The sequence below is a fragment of the Somniosus microcephalus genome, chromosome 10, assembly GCF_052327205.1.
Source record: "Somniosus microcephalus isolate GS21.2 chromosome 10, FLI_Smic_1.0, whole genome shotgun sequence".
NCBI lineage: Eukaryota > Metazoa > Chordata > Chondrichthyes > Squaliformes > Somniosidae > Somniosus > Somniosus microcephalus.
The window spans coordinates 183,102,166-183,129,680 of NC_140996.1; the positions used below are offsets into that span (position 1 = coordinate 183,102,166).

At 45.1% G+C, this 27,515-nt stretch overlaps 1 protein-coding gene across 1 annotated transcript in view; it reads right to left on the reverse strand.

The window, feature by feature from the left end:
• Window positions 1-27,515, reverse strand: part of LOC147111911 (protocadherin Fat 4) — a 142,106-nt gene that overhangs the window by 16,360 nt on the left and 98,231 nt on the right. The window contains exons 13-15 of the mRNA XM_085999299.1: window positions 12,943-13,067; window positions 6,182-6,405; window positions 3,230-3,491 (exon numbers count right to left, since the gene is read on the reverse strand). Of these exons, the coding sequence (XP_085855425.1) occupies window positions 3,230-3,491; window positions 6,182-6,405; window positions 12,943-13,067 (611 nt within the window). The remainder of the gene's footprint in view (window positions 1-3,229; window positions 3,492-6,181; window positions 6,406-12,942; window positions 13,068-27,515) is intronic.

Genomic DNA, 27,515 nt, shown 5'->3' on the forward strand with positions numbered 1-27,515 from the left:
AAGGAGTGCCAGTCCATATTCATTTTCCCAATCCACTCCCGTCCTAGTAGTGGTGGACCTCCTTCAGGTAGCACATATAAGTCCATTACTTGGCTTTCTTCGCCCTTGTGGACCACTTCTACCTCTATTTTTCCGATGGGGTACACTCTTTGCCCCGTGTATGTTTTCAATATAATCTCCGTACCCTGTAGGGGAATATGTTGGAATAACCTTCTGTAATCTTTCTTATTCATGACCGTCAATGCCGATCCAGTGTCCAATTCCATTTTTACTTGGACTCCTGCTATCTGAAGAGTGACCCAAATTGTCTGGAGATCTGCATCCTTACCAACGTTGTGTACTCTTAAGCTATCCAGTTCATTACTGCTAGCGTCTGAATCTGACTTCTGTTCGGTCAAACTATTCTTTGTCACCTTGTGTACCTTTGCGTATTTTCCTTGCGGTGACTTTTTGTTGCTGGTCTTCTTTCCTGACCGGCATACTTTAGCTATGTGGCCAAGCCTGCCACACGTTCTGCATTCTTGGTTTTTAAACCAACACTGGTTCTGATCGTGCGTTGTCTTTCCACAACGATAACATTTGACAGAACTCAAACCCAATTTGTTTGTACCGAGTTCCGGTGACCGTAGCTGCATTACTGCCGTGCCTCTCGCTGCGGCTTCGTGTGCTGCTGCCATAGTGACCGCCTTCTCAAGCGTCAGCTCATTCTCCTCGAGCAGTCGCTTTTGTGTATCCTGTTTAAATAAACCACACACAAATTTATCTCGTAGTGCCTCTGTCAGTCCCGTTCCAAACTGACAATATTTTGCTAGCTTACGTAATTCCATCAAATATTCAGCATTGCTTTCATTCTGCAGCTGCCTTCTGTCGTAAAATTTAAATCGTTCAGCTAGCATCAGCGGCGTGGGGTTTAGATGATTTTTCAGGACAGTAACAATCTCCTCGAACGTCTTATCCGCCGGTTCATCTGGTGATACAAGGTGTTTCAATTGCCCGTATGTCTTCACACCCATTAAATTTAATAATGTTAGTGCTTTATCTGCATCAGGAATTTTATTTGCCTTACAATAATTTTGTATGCGTTCTACATACATGGCCCAATCTTCGATGTCACTATCAAAGGTATTAATGTTCCCATGTTTAGGCATCGTTGCAATTTATTGTATTTTTATGTTATCCAAGATGGCGGCTTCCCGCTTTTGTCGTCGTCCTCCGCCCACAAAATGGCGGTTTTCCCGCGCTTGGCGGTCTTCAACCGTCCCCCGACGCTGTCTCCGCTTCACCGCGGCTCTCGTGCCTTCAGTTTCCCCAGACGCTGCGCCTTTTAGCCCGAATGCGGCCCTTATCTCTGGTCACGATCGATCTCACCGCCCTTATTCCTCCGTCTTCCCAGCCCCGTCTGTACAGCCAACGCAGTTGACTTTCTGTCGCGTCGCTGCCCGGCTTACCCACCACCGAGGTAGAAAGAAGAAGCTGACAGTCGCTGATGGAGGCTTCGAGGTCAGGATGTCTTCTGCACTCCGGTTTCTCGATGCCTGCCGCTCGACGTGTCTTCCAGTAGGGTGATGAGGGTGGAAACCTCTCTTCGACATCCTGTCTGTGGACGAAGCCACCATGGAAATAACTGCCGCAGGGTAAGAATCGGACTCGTCGCCACTGTTAAGTCTGTGTGTTATAGTGATAATTACTACACAGGCTACAAGAGTAAATTCAACAGGTCTTTACTGGTTGGAGGTAGGGACTATACTGAATACAATATTACTACACAGTGCTTATATACCAGTGTGGTCACCACCGGTATTACGTATACAGCAGCCAGAGAAAGTAGTACATCTCTTAAGGTGGAACAGGCTTAAGTTCTCTTAAGGTGGAACAGGTTACATACACCACAAATGTCTTCATCTCTTGAAAGTTTATCAGCTCTAATGCTCTTCTAGCCAGACACTCTGCCTCAATGCTAAGCATGCGTCAACTAATCCAAAACACTGCAGCCTACTTCCTCACCTGTACAAAGTTCAGCATTCCCATCTCCTTATCCTCTCCAAGCTCCACTGGCTCCCTCTGCCCCACCGAGTAAAAATTCTTGTCCTCACTTCCAACTGCCTCCATGGCCTTATCCTGCCCTATCTTAGTGACCTTCATCTGCCTTATATTCCTGCATACCCATCACTCCTCTAATACCAGCTTTCTCCTTTCCTCAGTTGGTGACTGCTTGTTCAGCCATTACACTACTGCTCTCTATTACTCCCTACCTAGTTCCCTCGGATTTGCTACCTCCCTCCCTGTTTCTAAAAACCTCTCTTTGACTGTGCATTTTGTTCTCCACAAGTCTCAATTTCCCTTTCCTCTTCCTGCTCAGACCTCAGTCCCAATTTTGCCTTCCTACTGTTAAGCACTTGAAACATCTTCTTGCATATGGAGAGCATAGAATTTACAACATAGAAACAGGAAATTTGGCCCAACTAGTCTTTACGGTTTATGCTCCACATGAGCAATGTTCCCACCAATGTTCCCCCCTAATTGTTTTTTTGGGTGCACGGCCCCTTTACAGTTTCATGCACGCAGAAAACATTGGAAAAGCCAATCCCGGGCTGGGCGGGACCGGCAGAGCTGCGAGGCTGTGCGACCGCACAGCTTAAAGGGAGCATTACCTCCCACCTTACTTCATCTAACCCTATCAGCATAACCTCATTCATTTCTCCCTCATGTACTGTGGAAATGCAAGTTGCTGATGTTCTGTACTCCACATAACATTGATTGTAAGTTTGAAAAGATATACTACTTTTTGCATTTGGCAATGCATCATGGGGTTAAATATTCACACAAAGTCTCTCACTCATTGGACAACCAATTTATATTTTGAACTCAACCTCTCTGTTAATTTAATACTTAATCTATGTTTAGAGAATTTTGAAGCTGGTAGCTAGTCTATTTTAGAGATATGATATGATATAATGGATATCATTAAAGTATCCTACATACTTGCTGTAATACTCATTAAAATTAAGAACAAATGTGACTATTTAAACAGCCCCCACACACATAAACCAAATATATATCTAATTCCAACAGTGAGGAAGATGCATTATCTCACAAATAACACACTGTAGTGCCATTGTTCCCTATTGAGTGTTGCCTTATATCAACCAGATTTAAATTGGTCATGTTGACAACATCATACTTAGTTTATAAAACAAAAAAAATAGCATTTATATCAACAATAATTTACCTGGTTCATTTAGATTAGCAAACTGTGATACTGGTGCCCGTCCCAAAGATATGGTGGACATCTCAATCCCTCCCACTTTATGAGTGGGATATGTGATGTTTTTAAGGTATTTTTTGTCAAGAATCAGTCGAGTGACAAAGTCATTGCTCTCCATTTTGAAAGTATGCCATGTGCCATCAGAAACTGAGCTATCTGGTAAATGATACTCAATGTAGCCTGTTGAGCCAGCATCAGAAATGTAGTTTATTCGTCCATCCATAATCTGAAAAGAAATAATAAATCACATTATATTTCAAATGTTTTTCTTTTTCTTTTTAGTCTTAAATCTCTATTCTTGCCTCTATGTCCCCACAGGAAGTCGTTAATGCCAATCATCCTCCTTCGGGTAATGGAACAGACTGCTTTCTGATCACTGTCATGTTGATCCATGATTGGTAAATGGAAGCACTCTCATTTGCTTAAACAAATGTCTGGTTTTCCATTTTCCCTATTTCAGTACTTGGGTTCCATCAAATTAATGGTGGCACATGGTGCCAAATGTGCCAGATGGTCTCCAGCGGAGGTAATCCCAGGATTCAAACCATTACCATCTGTTTTGGAAGCTGCATTCCACAGCCATACTTAACTTCATATTCACTGAAGCTGTCTTTGTTTTCAATTTTTTTTCATTTTTAATGAATTTTACACTTAGCAACGTGAGGATTAACATTTATGTGTTCTTGGTCAAATCCCCCCTCTCAAGATGAGATCCTGATCCCTGTTAGGCCACCAAGATGTCAGAGAATGAACCTCCTCAAAAAGTGCTTGTCTTGGCAGATAGCTTGCAACAAGTCTTCTGGTTACACCAAATGGGGCGAAGCAAAGGGTACAGCAAAATGGAAAGAAAACAATCTTTAAAAAATAGTACGTTGGCTTGCTAGTTGCAGTAAATTGATGGTTGAAAAAACTACGTTTAGATGTGAAAGTAAGAATGAAAAGTATTAAAATATCACAGAACATTATTTTTGTATATATATTGTATGTTAATTTGATATCAATATTGAAAAGCTTCCTTTACTCTGCTATGACAATAAGCCTCAACTTTAGAACAATATCAGTGTAACATTGTTCCGTTTCCCACACCAGCCTCGGAGTGAAATTGCCAAGTCTGTGGCACTTGTGCTGTGAGCCCATGTCCATTAGGAACTGGATTCAAGCTGCCCAAACTAATTTTATATGGGACCTTTACAACAGTCAAATAGGGGAGACTTTCATACCATTGGTTTAGGCTGGATTCAAACCTACATCCCACAGGTGTCTAATCTACGGGGTCACACAGTGCTCCTCCATCTTAGGAATTCTGTTTGATTTAAATTTACAGTGTAAAATTTTCATGGGGTAATAATGTATTTTTGCGGTAAATCTATCAAACTCTTTATTCCACACGCTCCATATAATAATTGTAAATATTATTTAGTGTTCTTGGCACTAGAAGCTGCCTGGAGCCAACTGGGATCCTTTAGGGTATGAAACTAAAAGGTTGCTTTGAATATCAACGCTATAGAGATCCACAAAAACACACTTTATGTGAGATGAAAAAACTGTCAAAAATATTCATAATAAATAACACAAATGAGGTCTTCTAGGTTTCTTCCTGAAAATAAATGTCGATTTTCAGCACATTAAAAGAGTAACAAAAGCACGAATGCGGGTTTCAGCAGCAGATGGGCTGAGGCAGGAGCGGAAACGAATGATATTATGGAGGTGGAAGTAGGAGGTCTTGGTGATGGATAGGATATGGGGTTGGAAGCTCAGCTCACGGTCAAATAGAATGCGGAGGTTGCAAACAGCCTGGTTCAGCCTGAGACAGTTGCTAGGGAGGGGGATGGAATTAGTGGCTACGGAATGTAGTTTGTGGTGGGGGCTGAAGACAATGGCTTCAGTTTACCGAATGTTTAATTTAGTTTCATCCAGGACTGGATGTCGGACAAGCAGTCTGACAACACAAAGGCAGTGAAGGGGTCAAGAGAGGCGGTGGTGAGGTAGAGCTCGGTACCATGTGTATATGTGGAACCTGACATTGTGTTTACAGATGATGTTGCCAAGGGGCAGCATGTAGATGAGAAATAGGTGGGGGCCAAGAACAGATCCTTGGGGACACCAGAGATAATGGTGCAAGGGCAGGAAGAGAAGCCATTGCTGAAGATTCTCTGGCTAGGACTGGATAAGTAAGAGTGGAACCAGGCAAGGGCAATTCCACTCACCTCTCAATGCTCTCCTGGACAGCCTCCCATCTTTCATAAACTTCAGCTCATCCAAAACTCTGTTGCCCATATCCAATCCTGAACCAAGTGCCACACACCTATCACCCATGTCGTTGCTGACCTACATTGGCTCCTAGTTCCCCAACTCCTCCAGTATAAAATTCTTCTGATGTTTGAATCCCTTCATGGCCTCGTCCTTCCCTATCCCTTTATTTCCTCCAGCACTACAACCTTCCCTGCCGAATTCTCCATTCGTTCAACTCTGGCCTTTTGTGCATCCCCCACTCTCTTCAGATTGGCAGCTGTGCCTTCAGCCATCTAGGCCCTACACTCTGGAATTCCCTTCCTAAATCTTTCCAGCTCTCTCTCCTTATTTACGACCTTCCTTTAAACTGACCTCTTTGATCAAGCATTTTGTCATCCCTCCGAACATCTCCTTCTTTGGTTCATTTATTTCTGATTACGCCTCTGGCGCTACATAAATGCAAGTTGTTGTTATGAAATTATGGCAAGTGTGACACCAGATTGTTGAACTAAATCTGATGAAAAATAGATTTTAGGACATGGAAGCATCAGATAAGAATTATTTTGGAATTCCTCAAGAGTACTTAGTACTCGTAATGTGAGTTCATCTGCAATTAATATCTCTCAAGGAAATTATTTATTATTTAGTTAATTTTAGTGATTACAATACTGAAAACAAATTTACCTTGACAGTGGTACAGTTTATAATCCCTTGTATGTGGAGAAGTATTCCTTCTGATGAGCGCGTTCTGAACTGTATTTCAATACTACTGGCATCTCTGTCTCCTTTTTGATTTCTTTTTCTCGTTGTGTGGTCCTTCAGTAGTTGCCCACGTTTATAACTTTCTTTAATGAAATAATCAAGATGAGATTGTCCATTGAAATTTAGTGCTGAATCTGGAGAAATATCTGCATTTGAGGACAAATAGTTAAATTCATCATACTGGCCATATAACCATAACTACAATCACCCAACACAAATCATGTTCTCTCAGCCTCAAAGGTTACACACTTCAGCACTGACTTTTGTTGCACATTGCCTTGACTCTCAGACCACGTTCTCTTGGTATTCCTGGGCACAGGAGTCACTCTTCCAGGATCTAGAAATGCATATCCTCACCCTGGCTTCCTCACTTGCACTCTTGAGGCTCCAATATCTGCTCTTTTAGCCTCCTGACTTGTATGAACTGGCCTCCTAGTCCCAAGTCATGCTCTTGCAGTCTCCAGTCCCTACTGCCCACAAAATAAAGCCGTCAACATATTTAACAGTAATGTAGAGACTTAACTATCTGAATTTATCCTATTCATAGAATTAAAGAATCAGATAGAATGATACAGCACAGAAGGAGCTCATTTGGCCCACCGTGCCTGTGCTGTACTCTTCCCTGTGAGGTAATAGCAAGACATTTTTCTCCTTCTTATTAACTTCCTCTGTGTTACAGGTTTACGAATCTACATCCAAATTTATTTTATGTGTTGATATTTTTAAAATAAGAATTAGGCTAAAAAATTTTAAAGAACAGAGATATGCTTCAAATTCAACTTCTGGTAGAGCAAAAGTCTCGCCCGTCTCCACCCCCGCCTCAGCTCATCTGCTGCTGAAATCCTCAGCTATGCTTTTGTTACCTCCAGACTTGACTATTTCAACGCACTCCTGGCTGGCCTCCCATCTTCCACCCTCCATAAACTTCAGCTCATCCGAAGCTCTGCTATCTGTGTCCTGACTTGCACCAAGTCCCGTTCATCCACCACCCCCGTGCTAGCTGGCTTGCATTGGCCCCCGGTCCAGCAACACCTCAAATTTAAGATTCTCATCCTTGTATTCGACTTCATCCATAGCCTCACCCCTCCCTATCTCTGTAGTAGTCTCCTCCAGCCCAACAACCCTCTGAGAAGTCTGTATTTCTCCAATTCTGGCCTTGTGGGCATCCACAATTTCCATCGCCCCTCCATTGCTGGCTGTGCCTTCGGCTGTCTAGGCCCTAAGCTGTGGAATTCCCTTCTAAACCTCTCTGCCTCTCTGCCTCTCTGTCTTCCTTTAAGACGCTTCTTAAACCTACCTCTTTGACTAAGCTTTTGGTCACCTGTCTTAATATCTCCTTCTGTGGCTCGGTGTCAAATATTGGGGCAGTAATTCCTCCCCAAACGCGTGAGTACGGAAGGGGTACTCACGCGTCTGGCCGGAGGAAATGCCGGTTTTCAGCATGCACAGCGCATGCGCTGAAAACCGGCATTTCCTCTCCTCTAACCCAAGAGTTGAAGAGGCTAGCGCGTGCGCTGTAGGGGGCAGCGCGTGCGTCTTGGATTTCCTCTGTTTTGGGGGATTTGAGCATGTGTAAAGGCCTCCGGTCTTTACGCTTGTAAAAAGCACACGTAAGTATTTATTTTTACAGGTAAGTGGTGTTTTAGTGTAATTTAGAATTTTTTTTCCCACAGGTTTATTATTTTAAAGAATCTACAATAAGGTAAGTTTAGTTTTAGACCCTTTTTATTAAAAATTTATTTTTTTCAAAAAAAAAAAAATTGTTTAAATTATTATTTTTTTAACTTATTTATACTTAATTTAATGATTGGGATGTTTTTTAAATTTTTATTTAAAGTTTAAATAGTGTTTTGGGCCCCCGTAGTTTTCACGAGTTTGACAGTTCTTATTCTCAAACTCATGAATGAACCTTCCCCTCCCCTGATTGGATGTACAGTGCTCACCTGATCCCAGCCGGCACATCGCACTAACTACGCCGCTGGATCAGGTAAGCACTGCGCGCTGTCATCTGAACCGGGCCTGTGAAAGGAAATGCAAGCAGGCCCGGGCCTCAGATGTCAGCGCGCAGGGTGAGTGCAGATCGGGGGCTTGCACGTGCAGCAAGCCCCCGATCCTAATTTCAGGGCCAATGTCCGATAATGCTCCAGTGAAGCGCCTTGGGATGTTCTACTATGTTAAAGAAGCTATATAAATGCAAGTTGTTGTGAACACCATGGGCACTTATTGGGATGGCTCGTATGATCTCCCTTTACCAACCAAGCAGCCAAATATGGCTGCGGATACCAGCAAGAAACAATGGAATTCCAGAAATTTTGTGGGGGTACAGTTACAGCTCAGCCATCAACAACAATAGGCATGATATCAGGTTTCATTCTGGGTCTTTGCTGAATTAACTGAACTCAGCGAGGTTGACATTAGGGATACTACAATTGACATCAATAACCCAGGTTAGAGAGGGGAATTCAGGCAAGGCTTCTGCTCATGATTGCTATCCAGCAACTCCTACTGGATGTGATCCTGTGTGGATATTGGGTTAGGCCATGAATGAAACATACTGGAACATAGGAACAAGAACAGGCCATTCAGCCCCTTGAACCTGTTCCACTATTCTATTAAATCATGGCTCAACTCCATTTACCCGCCTTTTCTCCATATCCCTCGATACCCTTATCTAATAAAAATCTATCAATCCCAGTCTTGAACATTTCAATTGGCCAGCATCCACCGCCTTTTGTCCCCATCTCTTTAAATTTAGGTTACACACAATTTTTCTCTTCGACTAGTGGTGTCATCCCCAGACTCATCTAAGGTTGCACCTGGCGTTGTGAATAATTATGCCAATGAGATTAGACTGTAAAATGAAGATTCATACAGGTCTTAAAGCAGTACTGACCAAATTAGAACTGATTTAGATACTTGAAGACAGAAAATGGACTCCAGTTCTCTCTTGTTGCTCTTCTCTAAACCTTTCTAGTGCAACAATGTCCTATTGAAGCTAGGTTGCAAAAGTGGCACACAATATTCCAAACTTGACCTCCAGAATGTCTTAGGAAAGGTTAGGATAGCTTGTTTCAACTTGTACTCAAGATGTATTCCAGCACTCAGCTAGTCTTTTTGATAACAGCTTCACATGGACAGGAAATATCAGTGAATGATCAATAACCACACACAAATCCTTTTCCTGTTCTATTGCCATCAACAGACAGTACTTCATGCATTCTTTTCCCATGTTCATTACCTCATATTTATATCCCTATAAGTCAATTTGCCATTTCTCAGTCCATCCACTTAATTGGTCCAAATCTCTCAATGCTCTCATTCTCCTTGTCAAGCTAGTCACATAACTAAGAGGTGGATAAATAATTATCTGAAGGAAAGGAAGCAATTAGGGAAATGATGTTCAGTTGGGGAGATGAAGAGTGGAGTGCTGTAGGAATTGGTGCCTATTAGAACTACGTAAATAACTTGCAGTAATGAAATGTAAGTTGATCAAATTTGCAGGTGATACTAAACTGGTGGTGGGGGGAGAGCAATATAGTCTGATGAAGCAGCTGAATTCCAGATGGATCTAGTCAATACTTTCAAGTGGGAAGAACTATAGCAGATGAAATTCAATGCATATTAAATTAAATAGTTGGAAAACCACGAGAGTTTCTGATATGCGCTCTCGGCATGAGATGCTTCCCAACAACAGTGTACAGTCGTAAAATTATCCCCATATTGCCAGATCAGTAGAGTTTAGAAACATAGAAAAATAGGAGCAGGAGTAGGCCATTCAGCCCTTCGAGCCTGCTCCACCATTCAATATGATCATGGCTGATCCTCTATCTCAATACCATATTCCTGGTCTCTCCCCATACCCCTTGATCCCTTTTTTGTGTCTAGAAATCTATCTATCTCCTTCTTAAATATATTCAGTGACTTGACCTCCACAGCCTTCTGTGGTAGAGAATTCCACAAGTTCACCACACTGAGTGAAGAAATTTCTCCTCATCTCAGTCCTAAATGTCCTACCCTGTATCCTGAGATTGTGACCCCTCGCAGCACGGTGGCATAGTGGTTAGCACTGTTGCCTCACAGCGCCAGGGACCCGGGTTCAAATCCGGCCTTGGGTGACTGTCTGTGTGGAGTTTGCACATTCTCCCCGTGTTTGCGTGGGTTTCCTCCGGGTGCTCCGGTTTCCTCCCACAGTCCAAAGATGTGCGGGTTAGGTTGATTGGCCATGATAAAAAAAATTGGCCCTTAGTGTTAGGGGGGATTAAATACGTGGGGTTATGGGGTTACTGGGATAGGGCTTGGGTGGGATGGCTGTCGGTGTAGGGACCGGGTGCTAGGATTTGGATGATCAGCCATGATCTTGTTGAATGGCGGAGCAGGCTCGAAGGGCCGAATGGCCTACTCCTGCTCCTATCTTCTATGTTTCTATGTTCTAGAACCCCCAGCCAGGGGAAACATCCAGTCTGTCTAGCACTGTCAGAATTTTATACATTTCAATGACATCCCCTCTCATTCTTCTAAACTCTAGTGAATACAGGCCTAGTCGACCCAATCTCTCCTCATACGACAGTCCTGCCATCCCAGGAATCAGTCTGGTGAACCTTTGCTGCACTCCCTCTATGGCAAGTATATCCTTTCTTCGGTAAGGAGACCAAAACTTCACACAGTACTCTGGGTGTGGTTTCACCAAGGCCCTATATAACTGTAGTAAGACATTCTTGCTCCTGTACTCAAATCCTCTTGCAATAAAGGCCAACATACCCATTTGCCTTCCTAACTGCTTGCTGCACCTGCATGTGACTGGTGTACAAGGACACCCAGGTCCCTTTGTACATCAACATTTCCCAATCTATCACCTTTTAAATAATACTCTGCCCTTCTGTTTTTTCTACCAAGGTGGATAACTTCTTAACTCTGAAGCCATCATGCTGAAGAGGATTTGTGTACAATTTTGGTCTCCTTGCCTAAGGAAGGATATACTTGCCACAGAGGGAGTGCAACGAAGGTTCACGAGGTTGATTCCTGGGATGGCAGGACTGTCGTATGAGAAGAGATTGAGTAAACTAGGCCTGTATTTTCTTGAATTCAGAAGAATGACAGGGGATCTCATTGAAGCATACAAAATTATTACAGGGCTTGATAGGATGGATGCTGGGAGAAAGTTTCCCTTGGCTAGGGAGTCTAAATCCAGGGGCCACAGCCTCAGGATAAAGGGTAGGCCATTCAGGACTGAGATGAGAAGAAATTTCTTCACACAGAGGGTGGCGAATCTTTGGAATTCTCTACCCCAGAGGGCTGTGGAGGCTCAGTCATTGGGTACATTCAAAACAGAAGTCAATATATTTCTGACTAGTAAGGGCATCAAGGGATATGGCGATAGGGCCGGTGAATGGAGTTGAGGCAGACAATCAGCCATGATCTCATTGAATGGCGGAGCAGGCTCGAAGGGCCGAATGGCCTACTCCTGCTCCTATTTCTTATGTTCTTATGTATCATGTTTTGGTATGGCCACACCTGAAATGTTGCATTCAGTTCTGGTTCCTGAGGCACAAGGAAACATTAAAGTGGTGCAGAGGTGACAAGTCTGATCAGTAGTGTCAAGAGTTATGAGAAAAGCGTTACGAGAAAAGGTTAGAAACATTTGGACTCTTCGGCCTTGGAAAGAGATGAATAAGAGGGGATTTTAAGCTAGAAGAGGTTAGTCCTGAGTATTGTTTCAAGTTAAACCGTAACTGCAGGCCAAGGGAACATAGGTAAAAACTGGTAAAAGAGAAGTTCAGGACTGTCAGGAAGCACGTCTTCACTCAGCATAATTAGTACTAGGAATGGGCTTCTGGGTATAGTAGTGGAGGCAAAAACCCTGAAGTTATTCAAGAGCTAGCTGTATGATGTGATGGGTCTCTAAGGAAGGATAAGCTGAATGGCTTGTTTGGCTTCCCTCATTAGTGATCTTTGTGATAATTAGTCTTCATCCATGATATTGTAACGATGGTCATGGAGTGTCCGAAGCAGGCATTCCTAAAAGTAGTGCAGCGCTTCTTTTCATAGATGATGTGTTTTTGGCTGACTTGCCTAGGGATCTAGTGTTCTGCGCCAGTCATTTGAACCAAGGATCCCCTGAGCACTTCTTAACCAGGCTTGATACCACACTGCAGTTGTACTCCATACAATGTCAAACTCAAGCAGTGGGCAACTGCCTCCTCAATTGTTCCAACGCCAATTTCTACAGAGGCAGATGGCGATCTGACTTCAAAACTATAGGGGGTAATTTTAACCTAAACTGCTGGGTGGGAAATGGAGAATAAAATCGGGCAGTGTGTAAACTGAGTGGCCAAACTGAACCTGCCTATTTCCTGGCTTACAGCTTAGGTTAAAATTGTCCCCATAATTTCACTTTTGCATTAGTGTGAAAGTGGCAGTAGAATTGCACCACTGAAATCTCATTTGGTCTTTAACACTTTTGTCTATTACTTATGTAGTTAAAACAAATACTTTGGATGCCTCTTACTGTTATCCACCTTTCCATTGTCTCCTTAGCTGTTCTACATCGCAAAAGATTTAAACAAAATATTTTGAGTGTTATGCAATACTATACTACTATAGTAAAAGTTGTATTATAGATATATTTGTCATTACAATATGCTGTTTTTACTACTGCTGCTGGAATAGTTAGAAAAACAACACACCTTTTTCACAGTGGGGTCCAGTAAAACCTTCAGGGCACTGGCACAAGTAGGAAGACCAACGATCAAGGCAAACTCCATTGTTGAGGCATGTTTTATCCTGACAAGCTCTGTCCAAACGAGGACAACTGTAGGAACATAGAAACATTGAAAATCTCAAGGCTGGCAAAGTCAATAGGTCAATAGGTCCTGATAGTATTCCTTTCACCGATGATGTATTTCTCTTCAAGATATTGTCCAATTTGACCTTGAAAAGATGCAAGCTACTTGCTGCTACAACCTACTTTGGTGAGCTAGTCCAAAAACCATCCATCTTCTTGGTGAATTAATGCTCTCTTATATTCCACCTGAATCAATCTTTTTCAGCTTATGCTCATATCCCCTCGTTCTGCAATCCTGTACCAAATTAAGTAACCCTGACTGATTTTCTACATTCCTGAGCCTCGTTAATTTAAACAAATCAATCATAACCCCCTTCAGTCTTCTCCTACCCAATGAGAAGACTGTGAGTCATGTGTTTTATTCTCTCTTTCCCTAATCATTCTAGTAGGTCTTCTCTGCACCGTTTCCAGCTCTGCTATATCGTCCTGTAGTGAAGGTTCCAGGACGGCACGCAATGCTCCAGATGCAATCTGACCTACACTTTATCCTTTTTATATACCCTAACATCTCAATTGCTTTATTGACAGCAGCCAGGCATTAGATTGATGTTTTGAGGCGCCTGTCTACTGTAACACTATTTTCCCTTAATCCTATAATCCCTCTGATTATTCTGTACTCCTGACAGCATGAATTTATACTTACATATACATTAAATTGTAACTGTCCACCAGCTCCCCAAACAGTCTCCCTGTAGTTTGTCACCATCTTCCACTGTATTAATCACCCTGCTATTTTGATGCAATCACAAACTTTGAGGTGAAGCGACCAACACTTTCTTCCAGGTCATTTATGAAAATGTTGAAGAGTACCAGTTCAAAACACTAAATGCCACAAGGTCTCATTCATCAAAACGCTCCACCCAGAACACTTGCCATTTACACAGGCCCTCTGCTACCTATTGACTAACAAGAATTTGATTCACCTGCATATGCTGCCAATACCATGCCTACTAATTTTCTTAACTAGTTTTCCTTTAAGACACCAAATCAAAAGCTTTACTAAAAATTCAAATAAATCACATCTACATCGTTGTCCATATCTACATCCCTAGGTACTGGTTTCACATGACACCCTTTTTTGTAAATCCATGTTGACTCTTACCAATCAGTTTATGGCAGAAATTTTCCTAGGTCCAGCACCACCAGCAGGATCTTACATGCTGCGAGGGACTTATCAGAAAACTGTTGATGCACTGTTAGCGATTTTATGTCATTTAATATCTGGATGGAAAAGAGAGAGAAATACACCTATGGTTTTCCAATAAGCTGCCTCTCCCGAACATCTGTCTGAGGCTGAACCACACTGTACGCAACCTTAGTGTCATATTTGACCCTGAAATGAGCTTCTGACCACATATCCGCAGCATAACTAAGACTGCCTATTTCCACCTCCGTAACATCGCCCGTCTCGCCCTTGGCTCAGCTCATCCGCTGCTGAAACCCTCATCCATGCCTTTGTTACCTCTAGACTTGACTATTCCAACGCACTCCTGGCTGGCCTCCCACATTCTACCCTACGTAAACTTGAGGTCATGCAAAACTCAGCTGCCCGTGGCCTAACTCGCACCGAGTTAGATTCACCCATCACCCCTGTGCTCGCTGACCTACATTGGCTCCCGGTTAAGTAACGCCTCGATTTCAAAATTCTCATTCTTGTTTTCAAATCCCTCCATGGCGTCACCCCTCCCTATCTTTGTAATCTCCTTCAGCCCTACAACCTCCCCGCCCCCCCCCCCTGAGATATCTGCGCTCTTCTAATTCTGCCTTCTTGAGCATTCCTGATTATAATCGCTCAACCTTTCTGTTGCCCAAGCCCTAAGCTCTGGAATTCTGGAATTCCCTGCCTAAATATCTCCGCCTCTATACCTCTCATTCCTCTTTTAAGACGCTCCTTAAAACCTACCTCTTTGACCAAGCTTTTGATCACCTGCCCTAATTTCTCCTTATGTGGCTCGGTGTCAAATTTTTTGTCTTATAATACTCCTGTGAAGTGCCTTGGGATGTATTACTATGTTAAAGGTGCTATATAAATACAAGTTGTTGTTGTTGTCGCCTGCTGTGTACAAGGACACACTGGTGGCATGGGGTCTTGGAAAATCTTGACCTCCCTTCTATCAGTTTGTCCTTGATAATCGATTCTAGAATTTTTCCTGGTACTGATGTGAGACTAACTAATTGATCCTTCCCTGGATCCCCGCTAATTCGCCAGTCTTCTGGTACTACCCCTTGTCTAACAAATTTCAAAATATCTCTTGCCAGTGGTTCTGTCATCACATCCTGGTCAAGTGACCAAAGTTTGGTTCACCAATCACCCCTGTGCTCGCTGACCTACATTGGCTACCGGTTAAGCAATGCCTCGGTTGTAGGGCTGAAGGAGACTACAAAGATAGGGAGGGGCAAGGCAATGGAGGGATTTGAAAACAAGGATGAGAATTTTGAAATCGAGGCGTTGCTTAACCAGGAGCCAATGTAGGTCAGCGAGCACAGGGGTGATGGGTGAACCGAACTCGGTCACTCAACCAGGAAACACCAAGACTGGTTCGATGAGAACAACCAGGAGATCCAGGAGCTAATAAGCCACAAGCACAAGGCATTCCTGATCTGGAAACAGCAACACAACTCGAGAGCAAGAAAGCAGCTCTACAGACACCTGAAGGCCAAGGTCCAACAAAAACTCGTGACCTAAAGAACAGATGTTTGGTGGAGAAAGCGCAGGAGATCCAGCAGCTAGCCGACAACCACGACGTGCGTGGATTCTTTAGCGCAGTCAAGACCACCTACGGCCCAAGCACCCAAGGTCCTACCCCACTGCGGGCCAAGAACAAAGAGGTACTCATCAAGGACAGGGAGGCAGTCAGTGCCTGCTGGAAGGAGCACTTCGAAGATCTCCTTAACCGAGACTCTGTCTTCAACGCGAGTGTCCTCAACTCCATCCCGCAGCATGCTACCCGCCACCACCTCAGCACAACCCCAGCCCGGCATGAGGTTGAAAAGGCCATCTGACAACTGAAGAACAACAAGGCCTCAGGAGCAGATGGAATCCCTGCCGAGGCAGTAATGCATGGTGGAGAAGCACTACTGGTGCGAATTCATGAACTCATTTCTCTTATCTGGAAGGAGGAGAGCATGCCAGGGGATCTCAGAGATGCCGTAATTGTGACCATCCTCAAGAAAGGTGACAAGTCCGATTGCGGTAATTACAGAGGAGTTTCTCTGCTGTCTGCCACAGGGAAAGTCATTGCAAGAATCCTCCTCAATCGCCTTCTCCCAGTGGCCGAAGAGCTCCTCCCAGAGTCGCAATGCGGATTCTACCCACTAAGGGGCACAATGGACATGATCTTCACTGCACGTCAATTACAAGAGAAATGCAGGGAACAGCACCAACCGCTGTACATGGCCTTCTTTGACCTCACAAAGGCCTTCGACACTGTCAACCGTGAGGGATTATGGAGTGTCCTCCTCAAATTCGGCTGCCCTCAAAAGTTTGTCACCATCCTCCGCCTGCTTCACAACAACATGCAAGCCGTGATCCTGACCAACACTTCCACCACAGACCCAATTCACGTATGGACCGGGGTCAAGCAAGGCTGTGTCATCGCACCAACGCTCTTCTTGATCTTCCTTGCTGCAATGCTCCATCTCACCCTCAGTAAGCTCCCCACTGGAGTGGAGCTAATTTACAGAACAAACGGGAAACTGTTCAACCTCCGTCGCCTCCAGTCCAGGTCCAAGGCCGTCCCATCCTCTGTCATCGAATTACATTATGCCGATGACGCTTGCGTCTGCGCACACTCAGAGGTCGAACTCCAAACCATCGTCAACACTTTCACTGAAGCATACGAGAGCATGGGCCTTACACTAAACATCCATAAGACAAATGTCCTTTACCAACCTGTCCCTGCCATACAGTACTGCCCCCTGATTATCAAAATCCACGACAAGGCCTTGGACAACGTGGACCACTTTCCATACCTCGGGAGCCTACTGTCAACAAGGGCAGACGTCGATGACGAAGTGCAACACCGCCTTCAGTGTGCCAGTGCAGCCTTCGGTCGCTGGAGGAAGAGTGTTTTTGAAGACCAGGACCTCAAACCCAGCACCAAGCTCATGGTCTACAGAGCAGCAGTGATACCCGCCCTGCTGTATGCCTCAGAGACATGGACCATGTACAGCTGGCATCTCAAAGCACTGGAGAGTTATCACCAACGCTGCCTCTGCAAGATCCTGCAAATCCATTGGCAGGATAGGCGCACCAACATCAGTGTTCTCACTTAGGCCAGCATCCCCAGCATCGAAGCTTTGACCATGCTCGATCAGCTCCGATGGATGGGCCACATCGTCCGCATGCCCGATACGAGACTCCCAAAACAAGCATTCTACTCGGAGCTCCGACACAGCAACAGAGCCCCAGGTGGGCAGAGGAAATGCTTCAAGGACACCCTCAAAGCCTCCTTGAAAAAGTGCAACATCCCCACTGACACCTGGGAATCCCTGGCCCAAGACCGCACAAAGTGGAGGAGAAGCATCCGGGAAGGCGCCAAACACCTCGAGTCTCTTCGCTGGGAGCAAGCAGAAGCCAAGCGCAAGGAGCACACATCAACCCAAGCACCCCACCCACCCGCCCCTTCAACCACCATCTGCCCCACCTGTGACAGAGACTGTAGGTCCCGCATTGGACTAATCAGTCACCTGAGAACTCATTTTTAATGTGGAAGCAAGTCATCCTCGGTTCCAAGGGACTGCCTAAGAGAGAGAGAGTGACATCCTTGAGTTCTCCAAGAACCTTAGGATGAGATCCATCCCAGCCCAAATTCCTTAATCATTCAGATTTGAGGGATGCGCACTGGAGGATTCACCAAGCACAAATAAGCAGGAGTAGGTGGAGTTGACGTGGATGGCAAAGGGAAGAGCTAATGGAGGGTCAGCGCACATCCTAGCTCTGTCAAAGAGGACAGAAACTTGGACTTCAGGGCCTGGCATTTGAAAAAGGATGATTTCTGTGCACCAGCAATGGCTGAAGGCATTGGAGTCCCTACCAGGGATCTTCCAAAATATGTCTGATAGTATGGTGCAACCCACTACCTGTTTGTGTGGGGTCCTCACGCATGGCATCAATGCTCTGTAGTCAACCAGGGAGTATGTTTCCACCTTGATGGCCATTGCCGCTGAGCCCCCCTGCAGGAGAATGTGGCACCAGTCAAAGCTTCACTCAGGATGATCATACTGGAGCCATACAAGGTCTGGGCTTAACCATCTCCTCTGCCTTGGACAGGTTGGGAGATCGAATGGATCGGAGCTTTACTTGGTTCAGTGATCACCTAGAGCCTGGTCTCCTGTGGATCTGTAGGAGTAGTGCGCTGCACCTCAGTAGCAGGGCATTTGTGCATTGGGAAAGGAAAATGATATCATGGGGCTAATTTTCAACTTCATTGCCTGGGCTGAAACCTGGCAGAGCAGTTTGCCTGCCTGATCTAGATCCAGCCCGATTTGTCTTCTATTGAAATCAATGGAATAAAAACTGGGCGTGTTCTATAAAGGGTGGGCAATTTGTTCCGCCAAGTTACCATCCAGGCAGCAAAGTTGAAAATGACTCCCATCTCTCACTTCTGTACTCTTGAGACACCCTGAAGCAATGCCCACATCAGTGATAGAAAGCAAGCTGGGCCAGACCACCCCAGCAGACACCAAGCTGTTGCAGTCTGCAGCTGGTTCCCGCCAGACCCAAGCTGCTAGAGGTCACCGACCATGAGCTTATCATGTTTGAGTCATATCAGCCTTTCGTACCATTGGGAAACCAACTCGTAAAAGCACTTCAGTCAGGCACTAGGGGCTCCCACTGAGGTGACAATAGCATGTAGCTATTTCTGTAAGCTATTAAAGCCACATTGATATTTGAGATCTTTGTGTTGCAGAGACTGCGTCTGTAATTACTGGCGATCCTGCAATGTGTGGTGACATAAATAGCAATGTTGGCATTTGGGCAGATGCTGTTGATTGTAGGGTAGAAGGACTGGGCCAGGTGTTGGACACGACTGTTATTACAGGGGAGCAGGGATTGTTCAGCTGAAGTTCTCTTCAATTAACTTCTGTCAAACAGCTCTCTTGGACCTCTTCCGCTTCACCATTCTCCATCTCGTCGTTGTTCTGTTACGCATCATGCTGAAGGTCCTCTTCCAGTAGAGTGGTTCCATGTGCTGATTTTGTTGCAGAGCAAAGTTATGCAGCCTGCAGCACCCAACGGTCATACTGGATACTCTCTGTGGTCTTTTTTGGAGGAAGCCACCAAACTTGTCCTAACATCTGAATCATTGGGGTAACAATTAGCATGGATTGCACCTGTTTTGCAGGAGTACAACGGGTGCAAAGCATACTAATTTAGCAGTGAGTTGGTCTGCGCCCAACCTGCACAGGCATTGGTCCCATTGCTAAACTCGTGGGCCCATTTTCTAGGTGTCCCAGGCAGATAACATCATGGGGGAAAAATTTGGTTGCTTTGCACCTCCCGTTAATGCCCTAGCTGCCAACGCCTCCCACAAAATTCAGCTGGAGATTAGTGACGGCGGTAACCGTTAGCGCCCTGCGGCGCTGCGCCGCCAGCGATAATGTCATCGCTGTGCGCAGCTCCCCGCTGGTGCCCGGGCCGCGATCTTCGGTACCGCCCCCTGACTTACCGCCGGACGCTATGTCCAACGGAGTCAGGGGGGCCTACCTGCGGCTGGGGCGGCGCTAATTAAAGGCGAGGTGCCGGGAGGCCATTTTTGTTGCTGGCCGCCTGCCAGCACCTGCCCCCGTTGCCGTCCCCTTCCTCCTGACCAGCCCCCCCCCCCACGGAGTGCCGGTTGCGCTCCGTGAGCCCGGCACTTCTCTTGAGCGCCGGGCTCTTTTGCCGGCACTCCGATCCCTGGTGGCCCAGCTGGGCCCCGGGTCGCGCTGCGCTAGGCTCCTCCCCTTTAAGAAGGGGAGGAAGGCCTGCAGTACCGCGGCACATAGTGCTGCAGCGCATGGCACATGGCGCTGCGGCATGTGCGCCGCAATATTCCCTCGCGGTGCCCCAAGAGGGAGGCGGGGCGCTTCCAGTAACTAATTTCTACCCCTTTCTCTTTAAACCCTCTTCTATCCACAGCAGCCAAATATGGCCATGAATTCCAATTGAAAAGAACAGACGTTTCTGAAATTTCTATGTCGTAAAAGGCAATATTTACAACAACTTAAATATTGGTCATGTAACACTGCTAATAATGCTACATTATAATAGATGTTGACCATATAATTTACAGGTAATAAACTGAAAATTATTTCTCAATAAATGCAGTAATTATGTCACAATCATTAATACTGTGAAATGTGAATATCATCACATTTCAAGGACATGGTGTCTGTACTGACAGTCTCAGCACAAAATCGAATATTTTTCACCCCCACCTCGTAAAATCATCAGCATTTACTTAGGACAATAGTGTAGGCAGTCGCAACTCCAGTGGGATAGCTGTAATATAAACGTGAAACCACTTTTTTGCTTGTGCATGTTTAGTTCCATTTCCATGGGGACTGGCACTTGTGACCCTGCTCCCCATATTAACATTAATAAAGTCTAGTCCTCGTATCCTGGCAGCAGACTTGCAGACCTACGAAAAACTGGGTCTTTGATTCTGCCACTGGTATAAGTGAGCTGGATTTAGAAAATTTGGGCAGCTAAATCATACTCACTGATCTCCCAGAACCAGAACTAAAAGAGCATCAGTGTCAAAGTGGCTTTAGGTACGAGTGCCTCCGCTGCCATATAGTGCCATTTTAAGCAATGTTTCTTCCTATGCTACCCAAAGCGCAGCACTGCTAAGTGCAAACATAAACGCCAACAGTGTCAGGGTCGGATGTCACTGCCTGGCAGTTTTTGCGTTGTTGGCCTTAGTGGACCTTTTCTCCAACATCAGGAATGGTCCACAACCAGAAAAATTAAGGTCACTATCACAGCTTTTCAACAACTGTGGATTCACAATTAAGTAAAAGAAATTTCAACAACCAATGACCAACAAGCATGAGTGGCAGAGTCAGCAACCTAGAAGAGGGAATTAGATTACAACTGGATTTGGATAGATTGGGGAAGTAGGCCCAAGACTGGCAAATGTCCTTCAATGTAGACAAATGTAGTTATGTGTGTAGATGCACAAAGTAGGAACATAGAATATAACATGAGTGGGTGTCAGTTAAAGACAAAAGAGTGGAAGAAAGATTTGGAGGTAAACACTGTCTGCTCCCTCAAGGTTCAGGCATACTCTCAGAAGTCCACGGGATCCTTAGCTGTATTGCCTGCAATTCATTACAAGAGTGAGGCCACAGTAATATAGTTAGGAGGCTTTGCTATGACCCTCATTTGCAGCACTGTGTCCAGTTTCGCCCCACCCCCCATCATGGAAAGGACATTGATGGGGTAGAATTCAACTTCAGCAGGTGTGCAAAACTGACTGCAGTGGATCAGCCTCCCATTATACAACCTGCTCGATATTCCTTTCCATTGTAGTAGGGATTGTTCAGCAGAAGTGCTCTTCAATGAGTAGCTGCTGAAGAGCTCTGACTTCAGGCAGGTTATGGAGCCCTCCCACTTCCACAGAATCCTCGATGTCATCAGTGTCATCTCCCTCATCATGCTGACAGTTCTTGTCCAATGATGGCTCCATGTGTAATCCCTGTTGTAGACCAAAGTTATGCAGTATATAACAGATCACTAACATTCGGGACACTCTTTGTGGGCTGTACTGTAGGAATTCAACTGGTCCAGGCAGCGAAAACATTGCTTGAGGGCTCCAGTAGTCTGCTCAATGTGGGCTGATTATATTGCAGTTCAGCTGCCAAGCATGGGTCCTGAGAGGAGTCATGAGCCAAATGTGCAGGGGTGAGCCCTTGTCTCCAAGTAGCCAGCTTCTCATTTGCTATACAGAAGCAAAGGTGGGAAGGGGGAGTGGAGGATTGCCGCAATATAAGGCATCATGGCTTCTACCAGGAAAATGGGCAGAGACCTGCATAATGCAATGCTGGTGATCATACAGGACTTGCGCATTAGTGGAATGGAGCCCTTGTAATTCATGAATGGAGTGGGGCAGAGCCCGCAGGGTGACGTGGGTGCAATCAATGAGGTCATGGAATTAGGAAAGCCTGCAATTTGTTCAAACCCCAGAGCCCTATCCTGCTGCTTCTGGATGCCCATGGCACTAGTCATCTGCTTAATGCAAGCATGAACTGCTGATTGACTGATATCCCCAGTGGCAGCCTGGAAGGAGCCTGAGGTAAGAAATTCAAGGTGATCTTGACAGCAACAGGCAATGCTGTGCTACCTGTGACAGTTGGTTGCAGGAATTGACACAACTCTGATAGCCTCTCTACAGACGTTAAGCCTTCTTATGCACTGCTCAGAGAACTGCAGGTATGTTGGCCTTGGCCCTTACAGCCTGTTCAGAGGGTAAGGATTCCTGCAAGCATGACTCACTCTATTTGCTCTCCCTCTGGCTGTAGCTGTTTTTTTCAGTCATCTTGCTGCTGCTCCTCCATCTGTTCTTCCTCCTTCTTCTTTTGCCAGAGTGGAATTCCCTGAAGGACCCCCATCAATGTGTCAGCCGTGGCTCAGTGGTAGCACTCATGTCACTGAGTTAGAATGTCATGGGTTTAAGGCCCAATCCAAAGGTTTGAGCACATAATCTAGGCTAAGTGTGGTACCTAGGGAGTGCTGCACTGTTGAGGTGCCATCTTTTGGTTGAAACGTTAAACTCTTGGGTGGATGTAAAAGGTCGCACGGCACTACTTGAAAACGAGCAGTGGAGTTCTCCCAGTGCCCTGGCCAACATTTATTCCTTAACATAGCGCTTCAATCATTTGTATTATTTCGGTCCAGCTACCAACCTTTTTTTTTGATTGCTGGACTGTTGCAGGATGTAGGTATCATGGGAGCTGCCTGGAAAGTCACCAACACCCATGAGTCACTGCTGGTGGTCACCGACCTGCTGTACATTAAGGAAGTGAAACCTTTTGCGGTTCATGAAGAGGTCAGTCTTGTTGACAGGAGCCTTGATGACCACACGTGTGCAGTGGATGACACCCTGCACTTGTCAGGATGCTACAATGGCTGCAAACTCCACAGCCCTTTTCTTCTGTTTCCTGGGGTCTCTGGCAAAAGGATTAAATCATTTGCCTTAGAAAACAGGGTGTCTGTGACCTGCCTGATACAGCCATGCACTGCAGCCTGACTGGTGTTACATACTTGAACAATCTACAGCACCCGGCCTCACCCTATATGAATCCAAGGTTAAATTCCTCCTCTATGCCGACGACCTGGTTCTGCTGTCACCAACTAAGGAGGGTCTACAGCAGAACCTGGACCTGCTGGAGTCGTACTGCCAGACTTGGGCCCTGACAATAAATCCCCAAAAAACCAAAGTCCTTGTGTTCCAGCAAAGATCCAAACAACATGGACCCACAATAAATTTCACAGTAGGAACAACCAAAATTGAACAAACCACTCACTACACATACTTGGGCTTAAAAATCAGTTCTACGGGAAACTTCAAACTGGCTGTGAATGAACTGAAAGAGAAAGCAAGAAGGGCTTTCTATGCCATCAAAAAATCAATCCAAATAGAAATCCCAATTAGCATTTGGCTCAAAATTTTCAAATCAGTAATTGAACCAATTGCACTCTATGGCAGTGAGGTCTGGGGACCACTAACACAACAAGATTTTGCAAAATGGGACAAACACCCAATTGAGATCCTACATGCGGAATTCTGTAAAAGTATCCTCCGGACTCAAAGGAAAACAGTAAACAACGCATGCAGGGCGGAACTAGGCCAATACCCATTAATAATCACTATCCAAAAAAGAGCCACCAAATTTTGGAATCACCTACAAATGAGCAACCCCCAATGCTATCACTACGACGCCCTGAAATGCCAAGAGCTGACCATAAAGAAGAATACCCTCAGTCAACTAGTCCTGGGACTCAATAAAGTAACTAATAACAATACTAACAATAACCAGTCCCAGGACAGTGACAGGGTAACACAAAGAATTCGACCCAACACAATCGTCGCTAAGCAAAAGGAAAAATATCTGTCATATTGGGCAGAAACAACAAAAACCCAAAGCAAACTCAATTGCTACTTGGCCCTAAACAGACAATACAACATAGCTGATTACCTGACCATGGTAAAGGATAACAAACTGAGAAGAACCTTGACAAGGTACAGACTTAGCGAACATAGCCTAGCAATCGAAAAAGGCAGACACAGGCAGACCAGGCTGCCAAGAGAAGACAGGATATGCTCTCACTGCAGTCAGGGAGTAGTTGAGACAGAGATGCACTTCCTCACAGCCTGTGGAAAATATCAGGGCATCAGAGAGAATTTCTACCAAAAATTCTCACAAATATGTCCTGAGTTCAGAAATCTGACTGACAACCAAAGACTCCCATTCCTGCTGGGGGAGGAGAGAAGCTGTGTAACACTGGCGGCACACTATGTTACAGCTTGCCATGGACAGAGGGACAACCAGTAAACTAAGACAAGAGTATATATAAAGAAGGCGAGTGTATATTTGTAGACTCAGGGATATACCTGTTTATACACTGTATGAATGGAACCGCGTTTATGTGTTCAGCCATAAATGTATTTTGATGCTTTGGCAACATAAGATGTACCTTATCATGCCAATAAAGCGATTTGTATTGTATTGTATTGGAAGCCTGAAATTACCCTGATGCATAACAATTCAGGGCTGTGGTGACCTTAACTGCCACAGGCAAATCTCCTGCTGCAGCATACTGCAAATTGCTGCAATGGTGTCTCATGAGAATTGCAATCTTTTCCTATACTACTCCTCACTGAGGATCAGGTAGCTCAGACTGTGCCTGTAGAGCTTATGAACAGGGTAAGGCCACCTCAAAACAGGACTCCTTGTCCCTGGGTTCCTTGCAGGGCCACATGCTACCATATGCCATATGCCAGTTGAAAATGGTTAGACACAGTAATGGATTAACAATTAACAAATTATGACATCTGAAAAATGTCTTTAATAAATTTGTAAATAGGCATCAACAAATTGCTGATTATTAATAACGTCACTCCTCATAATACTATCTGCATGAGTAATCAAATGGTTGGCGGTGTATTTTGTATAACTTAAAAAGGCTATTGTAATACTACAGGCTTGATTCCTCTCTTCAGGGTGGAGTAGCAGCAGGGCAGGACTTCTGCTCACCCCTTCGATTCCACCCCAACTCTGACCAATTTCCCTAGGTCGGGGTCACTAAATATGCACGGTGGGATCCAGATGGAAATCCCGCCATCAAGAGGGTGTCCTGCAGTGCTGCAGTGGGAGAGGTGGCCAGGTATTTAAATGGGCAGAAGAACACAGAAGATCAAGGAAGCTGCAGCCTTGTAGGCCTCGGCAGAAACTGAGGCCTGCACTGAAGAGTGAGTGGTGGTCTACATGAATGGAGAGAAGGCCTTTCCATAGCGATCTCCCTCCATTCTATTACCGTGACGCCACTACTGCCGCTACCTCAGGCCTACCGCCACCTTTCAGATGGTGGTCCTGGAAAGTGACGGTAACTGGGCTGGATAGGATGGAAGTGGGCTGGGATCCCAGGCCACACTCTCCCAGCAGCATTTGCATGTGATTGTTGGGGTAACCATGTCCAGTCGCAGTCCCAGTGGTGGAGGGGGGAGGGGGAAATGTAGGCCTCACTGCATGATTTTGCCTCATTCTATACCGCTAAGCCACCCCATTTCAGGTGTGATCATGCAGGAGAATCCATCCTTGATTTCAATTAGCATTTATAAAATCACCACAATGTTCAGGATTATTTTGTACATTTGTAGAAAAGATTTTATGTCCAAATTTAAAATTAATCCTATTTTGAGTAATGCAGTAATGATAATATTTTCCTATTCCATCCTTAAAAGTCATGGAAAGTTATCTCAGAGATAATACAGCTCATGCATGCTATTATCTAGCTAGTTTATCTACTGGCACTGTGCCAATTAATTTATAACACCTGGGGGGGGAAATTTGGTTGCTTTGCGCCTCCGCAAAGGGCGCTAATGGGGGGCAAAGCAAATAACACCCGGGCATGGTGATGTTTGCACCGCTCGCGAAATTGACCAGACATTTTGCGGCGGCGCTAAACACTACCGCCATGATCTCCTGTGCCCACAGATCGTGACGTCAGTCGAGTGTGCAACACCCCGGTAGTGCCCCGGACTGAATATTGAGTGGCGCCCCCTGCCTTTCTGCCTGCTGCTAACAATGACAGGTTGAGGGGAGCATTTTGCAGTCGGGAAGGGACTGGGGGAGTGCTATTTAAAGGCAATCACTTCCTGCCTTTTTTTGTCGGCGACATTTTTGCACCACGCATTCCGAGAGAGAGACAGACTTCTGGAGAGATTCAACACTGTGTGAAGGAGTTTTGGGTGACTGAGCAGCACTTTGCAGGTTCATTTTGATTTGACCTTCCTTGCATCGATTTAGAAGAGACTATGGGGGCTGCACTCTGGGCTCTTTCCCTGGGTCTCTCCATTGTTCTTTCCAGCAGATTTGATGTACAGGTCTCTCCAGGCCAAGACTCAAGGCTGCAATGAGCAGGGTGTGGATGGAGAGCAAGATCGACCCTCCCCTTTAAGAACTGGCCGGCGCCAGTGTGTCTGTGTTCCATTGCCAACTGACATCACATGAGCTTCGCCAGCGCTCTGAGGTAGCGCCTCGCTCCTCGACCTTTGCGCCTTAAGTGAGGTGTGTAGCGCCTGATTTAGCGCTCCAATCACCTCCAGGGGCGATAGAAGCCAAGTTTGCAGTCGGAGGCGATAATTAGCGCCAGGCGCTAAACTTTGCGCCCGGCCGATAATTGCGCCCCAAACGGGGCGATACCGAATTTCTCCCCCCGGTTCCATAAGTCAGGTGTACAAAATAGTAATAACACAAAACACCTAAAGAATGTATAAAGAACAGAAGCAAAATAAAGATTACAACTTAAAAAAAATATATTGTTGCATCTTTTACACTGCTTCAGAGTCATGACTCATTAATAAAACCAGTCTGATGGAACATGAGCCAGTTTCTTTGTGACAAAGCAGCATTTTTCAGTTTATATTCACAGCATAATGAATGGAACAAAAATGCACAGCCTTTTATCACTCTATAATTAGTTAGCTATTGGTGAACAAGTAATATTTCTTTAATTATCAACAAATCTTTCCTTTTTGCCGCAGGGCTGGCAAGAAAGAAATTGATCATTTCAGGGGTAATGGGGACAGTTTCATTGTTGAGGCTCTAGCGATTCTACATCACTGTGTAATATTCATTGATGCTCCTTAAGGTAAAAGATGATATTCTTTGGAAATAGGCTTGGCACTCTGAGCACTGAGTTGAAAG